Raw genomic sequence first — 7209 nt, 5'->3', positions numbered from 1 at the left:
CCCCCCCCCCGGGGGCATGGCCTCCCCGCCGCCCCCCGGTCCCCTCCGCCCTCCGGGCCCCCCCGGTAGCGGCTGCATCTCGCTGTGGACCGTGGTGGCCGCGGTGCAGGCGGTGGAGAAGAGCGTGGAGGCCCAGGCCGCCCGGCTGCTGGGGCTGGAGCGCAGGACGGTGACCACGGAGAAGAAGTACGTGGACTGCGAGAGGACGGTGGTGGATTTCGGCAACCAGCTGGAGAGCAAGCTGGCCGTGCTGGGCACCCTGGTCCAGGAGTACGGGCACCTCCAGCAGCGCCTGGAGAGCGTGGAGAACCTGCTGAGGAACAGGAACCTCTGGGTGCTGCGCCTGCCCCCCGGCCCCCGGGGAGAGGTGCCCAAGGTAAGGGCTGGCTCGTTATCGTTACCACTTCTCCTTATCGCATCTCAGCAGGGCCCTCAGGAAGTCCTCCGGGGTGCTGATGGCCGGGAGGGGGTCTTGGGAGCCCCTTTGTTTCCCCGAGCACATCAGCAGCGTGCAGAGGGTGCTGTCCTGTGCCACCAACAAGGATCTTCCCCTGGCTGATTGCTCCTCTGCATGAGCTGAATTTCACTGGCAAAGGACAGACCGTTGCACTTTGCAATAAACAGTAACATTTTTCCCCTGAAAATGACACCCAAGTGTACGAATTACCCTTATTATGGGACCAGGGGAGGTAGAAACATCGAGTGTTCGCAGAAATAGCACAAATTAACCGAGTTATTCAAAGTGAAGATCCTAGCCCTTACTCTCATCGTATGGTGACAATGCCCCCAGACAGGATTTCTCCTCTCCTTTCAGCACCTGATCTAGCAGTAAAAAAGAAATACAAATGCAGAAGTTTTCTCTCCCTGGTGCTGTAAGCATGGCAGAGGTGTCTCACCGTGCCGGAGCGGGTGCTGAGTGTGTGACCTCTACGATTGCAGGCCCCAGAAGGGTTTGACAGCAACGCCGCTGGCTTCTCCGAGCAAGAGTGGGAGAACCTGGAGGAATGGCAGAGGGAGCTGTACAAAAACATGCTGCGAGGGAACAGCGAATCTCTGATCTCTCTGGGTAAATAACACGTCTGCAGTCAGCTGTCGGTGCTGCTCGACTAGCTCTGTTTCGGGGGACTTCTTCCCACACCTGGGAGCCGAAGGTGTAGAAACACGGGGAAGGCTCTGCCCGCTGCTGAGGCCAGCGTAGAGCACAGCACATGTCCAGCCAGGACTCGCTGAGGTGGGCACTGGCTGCCATCACCTCCAGAGGCTGCTCCATGCCAAGCACAGCCCGCAGACCCCTTCCCTCAGGCCCCCAGATGTTTTCTGCGGTGGGGCTGGCTGCCCGAGCCAGAAGGCACCGTCTTCTGGTGGGCCCCGCAGAGAGCTCTCACCAAGTGGTGTGTTCTGGACGATGGAGCCGCCTCGGGGCATGCAGCTGCCACCAGCAGTGTTTGCAGAGGTCCCTTCCTCCCCAGCAGTGTTTGCAGAGGTCCCTTCCTCCACCGAGGACTTTGCTCAGCCCTGCAGGCATGTGTTGCTGCAGGCTCCCTGCCTCGCCTGGCACCTACAGGGATGAGGGCAGTGAAATGCAGTGAGTTGCAAATGAAAGCAACGATTTTGAAGACAACACCTCTGTGCCTCACCAGATTACGCAATCTCCAAACCCGACCTCCTGTCCCGGCTTCAGAGAGAGGTGCCCTGCGATGAGGTGGCTTTGGGAGAGAGGGAGAGTGCTGTGGAGCCAAGCGCAGGCAAGGAATGAAGTGGTTGCAGGTTTATCCTTGGGTAATAGTGTTAGAAAATGTAATGGGTTTGATCTTTCCCAGTAGCAGAGTCTCTGGTGTTTAGACCTGATGCAAGCAGCCAGGACAGCAAAGGAGTGCAGTGCCTGACAGAACAGGAGGACCTGGAGGCAAAAGCAGTGTTGGCAGACCCCACACCTGGTGAGTGCTGCTCTGGAAGGGCGTTTGGGCACAGTAACACTGTCCTGAAACACGATCAGCTGTGGGGTAGTGGGAAGCCCCCTCTACAGGGCTGAGTAAAGCTCCCAGCAGCGGGAGCAGGAGATCCTGGAGAGGGGTTAAAAATGAATGCAGGGTGGCTGGGAGCAAACGTCCTGGGTGCAGCAAGTCGAAGGATACTGTGGTACCCGGTAAGGGAGTCCCCTCTTCGCATTAGCAGAGTACGGCATTCCAGAGCCGAGCTTCGCGGGCGCTCTGAAGCAAGAGGACGAGCTGTGCACGGAGGAGCAGGAGGCCACGGAGGACATGGAGTTCACTGAGCTCAGTGTGGGTGAGTCGTGAGCAGTCCCACAACGCGCAGGGAGAGCACCCAGGATGGTCCTGCCGTGGGACAGCGTGTGCTGAGGCCTGGGGAGAGAGCAAGAGCCTTTCTGAGGCCAGCAGAGCAGGCAGAAAGCTTATCGGCAGTTTTACTGGTAGGAAGGTTAAAGATCCAGATAAACAAAGCACTGCAAGTAAAGAGGGCCATAACAATACAAGGAATCGTTAGGACTGAAGTTGAGGGCAATTAATTCTCAAGGTCTTCTCCAAAGCTGAGCTGGGATGGCTCTTCCATTCCCATCAGCAACGTAATACACGATCAGTAGACTGTTGGCCGGCAGCTCACCAGTCGCTTCCTTCTTCCCTGCTTTCTCCCTCACCACCAGTCCTGGTCTTTGTTTCTTCTCCTTGTCAGTGGGGCTTGCTCAGGTTTTGATGATATTTGCCCCGCCGTGTGTTAATCGCAGATGCTCTTTCTCATGCCCTTAGTGTCACCTCTGCTTGTTGTCACCCCTCCGCTGTCAGTCACTCCTCAGCACCAGTGAACGGGGAAGCCACGCTGTCCGGACACGAGGCCGATCCCTGTTCACATTCTGCCCTCACACTGCCCACAACTTTTTAAATGGAAACTGCCAGCAGTTGGTTGCTTTCCCACCTATAGGTCATACTCCTGTCCAAGTCAACTGAAATTAAGTGTTCAGGTAGGAATGAAAGTCAAGAGAAAGTTCCCGGCAGGTTTAGAGCGGAGAACCCCAGGCACCTAGCTCAGAGATGAGAATCAATGAACCCTCAGGGAAAACCTACTTGTACTGCCTCAGGGGGACCGGGGGGGACACTTCCTGGCGTCATGCACATCCAAAGCAGCTCTAGGCACATCTGGACTCAAAAACAGCCAGTGTTCATGTGTCCCCTTTCAAGAAGGAGGCCACACAGGTGGTTCTCCACATCCTGGGAGGAGAGGGAAGGCAGATGGGAAGGCAGAAAACACTTTGGAGGAGGACAGCGGCTGCAGACAGCTTTGCAAACTGTCTGGGGAGCACTGAACGCTCTTGTCTTGAAAGGCAGCGCTCCTCTCTGCCCCCTGCCTGGTGGCTTTTCACGGTCACTGCTAAGCCAGCTGGAAGGGAAGCATTCCTGTGCTTCTCGGTCATATTCCCTCTTCCTTTAGCCTCTGCTCCCTGTGTGAGAGGGGCCTGTTTGATTCGGGGGCGGCAGGGGAACGAGTGAGGGGGTTTCAGAAGCGTCTCGTGTCTCCCACCAGTGAATGCCCCTTTGCTTTTCTCCTCAGTTCCAGCAGATGAGGTGATAGCGTTCAAAATAGAGCAGCTGGACTCCGATGAATGCCTGCAGAGCTCGGAGTCCCCCACGGCTTTATCCGGGGAACCGGAGGAGGTGGTCTTCCAGGGTCCCAGCGAGGCGCTGCCCTTTGATGGTCAGTACGGCTCTCCCGTGCCCCTGGGAAACCAGAGCACAAGCAGGCTGGTGCCATCCGCTCACGGGGAAGGTGGTCTGGGTGAAATCAGCACCGTCACGCTCTACAGGCAAGACTGTCCTGAGGAGAGGCCCCACTCCTGCGCCGCGTGTAGGAAGGGCTTGTGCCTGAAGAAGATGCTGATGATGCAGCAGCAGAGTCACGGCACGCTGTGCGGCAGTGAGTACACCGAGGACGGGGAGGTCTTCCTCCAGCAGCAGCACCAGCAGATCCACGTGGAAGACAGGTCCCACGTGGCCAGGGGCAGCTTCAGGCAGAACCAGAACGCAAAAGCCCGGGCCAAGGCGCGTGGCGGTGCCAGGTGCATGAAAAGCGTCGGCGCCAACGGCTCTGAGAAACCGAGCCAGAAGAGCCACGCACGGGGAAGGGCTTACAAGTGCAACAAGTGTCAGGAGTTCTTCCCCCAGAAGAAAACCCTCATCATCCACCGCCGCGTGCACTCGGGCCGCAGCCCAGGGGTCCTCTGGTGCTCGTACTGCGGCAAGACCTTCAGCCATCCCTCCAACCTGACCCGGCACCAGAGGATCCACACCGGGGAGAGGCCGTACCAGTGCACCGAGTGCTCAAAGCGCTTCACCCAGAAGCAGCACCTCCTCCAGCACGAGAAGATCCACCTGCGTGAGAGGAACTGTGTGGCTGGCAGTCGTGTGAGGGAGGCGCCGCTACACAGCTTCTAAGTTGTGCTCACGTGGCCCTACAGCCCCAGGGTGGAAGAGGTAGGGGAGGGGAGAACCTCTGCTGCTCAGCACTGAAGTCCCTCTAACAATTTATCCCAAAGGTCCAAGCAAAGTAGAATTAGGATCCAACCTGGCATTGCTGCCCCTTCCTTCGTGGTGGTGATGGCATGCCATCATACCTCACAGTCGGCCCCAGAATCTCTTGAGAATAAAAGTGTCTGGGGCCTCTCCAGGGCTGAATCAGTTATTTGAACTGGCCACAGCAAGGTAAGGCTTTTGGAAGCAGCTGCTCTTTGCCTGGGGTTTCCCTGGCTGCTCTCCTGGACGAACTCCTGCAGTGCTCAGTTTCATGGCCAGGTCTGAGTTACACCTTGGCAAAAGACTCCAGGCAGCCGGAGACGTGCACGAGGTGAGGTCTGGCTCGTGGCTTGCATGGATGCCCCATTTGCCAAAGAGGGGCAGCTGGGCAGCTCCTAGCTCTCTCCATGCACAGGCCAAGGGACCTTTTCATTGCTGCTGCTGCTCGGGAAGCTCGCTTGAAATAAAGGTTTGTCACACGGAATGGTTGAGTCTGGGGGCACCTCTGGGTCCGTGCAGTCCAGCCCCAGCTCCTGCAGGGCCACCCAGAGCTGCTGCCCCACGTCCAGGTGGCTCCTGAAGATCTCCAAGGAGGACACTCCCCAGCCTCTCTCAGTTCCTTCTCTGGAGCTTAAAATCAGATTTACGTTTCTGTGAAGTGCATTGGTAGGGCCCCATTCTGCCCTGAAGTGTGAGCTTGTTCTGACGTGCACTGGGTCCTGCTCCGCTGGAGGCTGGGTTTGTAGCGCAGTAACTGCGGGGAATTCGCTTCATTGCCCCTCTCCTGAGCACAGCCAAGGGAGGAGGCATCGCCCAGACTCCTGATACCTGTAGGACTCCCGGTGGAACTGAAGGGGGAAAACACTTGTAAGCCAGAGGCAGCGCACAGCTGTACTCGGGCTGAAGTGATGGTTGGGATAACTTTCTGCTAACTGCCTGTACGTTAACGCTTTTCTTTGTACGTCCCTGTTGTCTTCATCTCCCTTTCCTCCTGTTACCTTGGGGTACATAGGAGGTTTTTTTTCATTATATCCCCAATTGAGATGTTTTGAACAAATGGCCCAAATACGTCGTGCAACTTCAGGGCTTGTGCTGCTTCCTGACCTGGCTGAAAGCTGCTACGGGTTCTCCCCATCACTCACCAGGCTTTAGAAACCCCTCTGTCACTGCCTGGCCCCAGAGGGTCTGCCGAGGGGAGGACGCAGGTGCCTGGCCCGTCCTTGCAGGGACAGAGGTGTTCCTCCGGTCCAGCTGGAAGTCCTCAGTTTCAGCCTGGAAGCTCTTTTGGCCACGAAGTGAGGTCTCTCTCCAGGTCCTCGCCGTTCATTGCCGCCTGTTTCAGCTAACCCAATTTTTACAGAATCCAGAGCAGGTCAGGGTGAACCTGCGTGACTGCTGCGAGCCCGTGCTGCGGGACAAAGCTGGCACAAAGCCCCCGACAGAAGCGTCAGCGGCTGCAGGTGTTTGCCTGCTGACATCTGCCCGCAGCCTCTTCTCGCTGAGGTCTTTGATTTCACGGCTTCTGACGCGTCTGAGTGGGGCTGTGTGTGGTGAGCCTCTGTGCATGTCGCCGTTTGTTTGTTTTTTTTCCAAATTTTAGATCTGTGGGGACAGAGGGCTCCATGTTTCATCGCTTCTCGGTGTTCAGTGGCCACTTGCTGCCATAAAACTGGTCCACATCCGTTCTTTTTCTCCACTTTTTGACGTGCCGAAGGAAAATCTCTCAGCAGTTAGCAGTACAGGGCATTTGATGCCCAGACAGCTCGTCTGGGTCCTGTTCAATAGGCAGGTAAACCAACCAGCCCTCCGGTGGTTTCCTGCTGACTCCGATTAAGCTGCTTGTCTCCGTTTTACCTTTTATTTAACTTAGACTGTGAGCCTTCGGGGCAGGGAACACATTTCTCTCTGTGTCTGAAACGCCAGTTACATCTACGGCAGTAGATACTTGATTTTTTTTATAATAATGACATTAAACTTGAACGGATCAAAGTGTGAAGTCCTCAGTGCTGCTATTTTCGGTCTTTTCTGAAGTCCCTTTACCTGCTTCGCGTGGTCACGGAGATCCCAGGGACCTTCCCATCTGTGCTGGAGGGGGAAGGTCTGTCACACCTACCTCGCGTCCCCTGCTCAAAGCCAGTGGCAGCTGGTTGTATCTCACCTTACTGACGGGAAGACAAAAGCCTCCCTTGCAGAACAGAGTGGGTTTTCGTTGCTTTTTCTTGTTTTTATTTTAATACCGCAGCAGAACCTGAGCAGGAGCGTTGTTTTCCATGCATGCGTATGAGATCCGAACAGGGCCTGAAGGGTAACAGCACGTAAAAGCAGCAGGTAAGCATCTCACCGCACAGTTCTCATCCTGCAGGCGGACCCAATTGATCCTGCTGCGGGCAAAAAGTTTTCAGCAGCCACGGCGTTGCGGTCGTCACCGGCTCAGCCCGCTCCTTCGAGTCTGGGAAGAGCAGGGTGCCTCTGGGGTGAAGACAAAGAGGTGCCCCTGCGTGCAGCAGCAGCTCGGCTGCCACCGATTCTCCTGTAACCGGAACAGACGAAAACTTGGGAACACTTCGACAGCGTGGATTGTTCTACAAACCAACTACAGGAGGCTGTTGTGGGCTGTTACGGCACGTTACAAAAGGAGGATAAAAAACACCGGGGTCCTTACCACGACCGTAAAAGAATCAGCAAA

The 7209-nt window shown here is 56.3% G+C and overlaps 1 protein-coding gene and 1 long non-coding RNA gene across 2 annotated transcripts; one reads left to right on the top strand and one right to left on the bottom strand.

Annotated features, from left to right (window-relative positions):
- Positions 1–10: 10 nt before the first annotated feature.
- LOC118156990 (zinc finger protein 777-like) lies at positions 11–4445 on the top strand. The gene is made up of 7 exons (XM_035311246.1): positions 11–376; positions 940–1066; positions 1641–1745; positions 1824–1937; positions 2173–2286; positions 3565–4058; positions 4095–4445. Exons 1-7 carry the CDS (start codon positions 17–19, stop codon positions 4443–4445), a joined length of 1665 nt encoding a protein of 554 aa, XP_035167137.1. The 5' UTR covers positions 11–16.
- Positions 4446–4954: 509 nt separating this feature from the next.
- On the bottom strand, positions 4955–5693 carry LOC118156991. Its single transcript, XR_004746516.1, has 2 exons — positions 5343–5693; positions 4955–5304 (listed from the first exon to the last, which is right to left on the bottom strand). It is a non-coding gene; the product is annotated as an uncharacterized LOC118156991 (long non-coding RNA).
- Positions 5694–7209: the final 1516 nt, after the last annotated feature.

Source organism: Oxyura jamaicensis, assembly GCF_011077185.1.
Source record: "Oxyura jamaicensis isolate SHBP4307 breed ruddy duck chromosome 2 unlocalized genomic scaffold, BPBGC_Ojam_1.0 oxy2_random_OJ61925, whole genome shotgun sequence".
Lineage (NCBI taxonomy): Eukaryota > Metazoa > Chordata > Aves > Anseriformes > Anatidae > Oxyura > Oxyura jamaicensis.
Note: the sequence above shows the minus strand (reverse complement) of the source record. Positions and strands in the feature narration are given on the sequence as shown.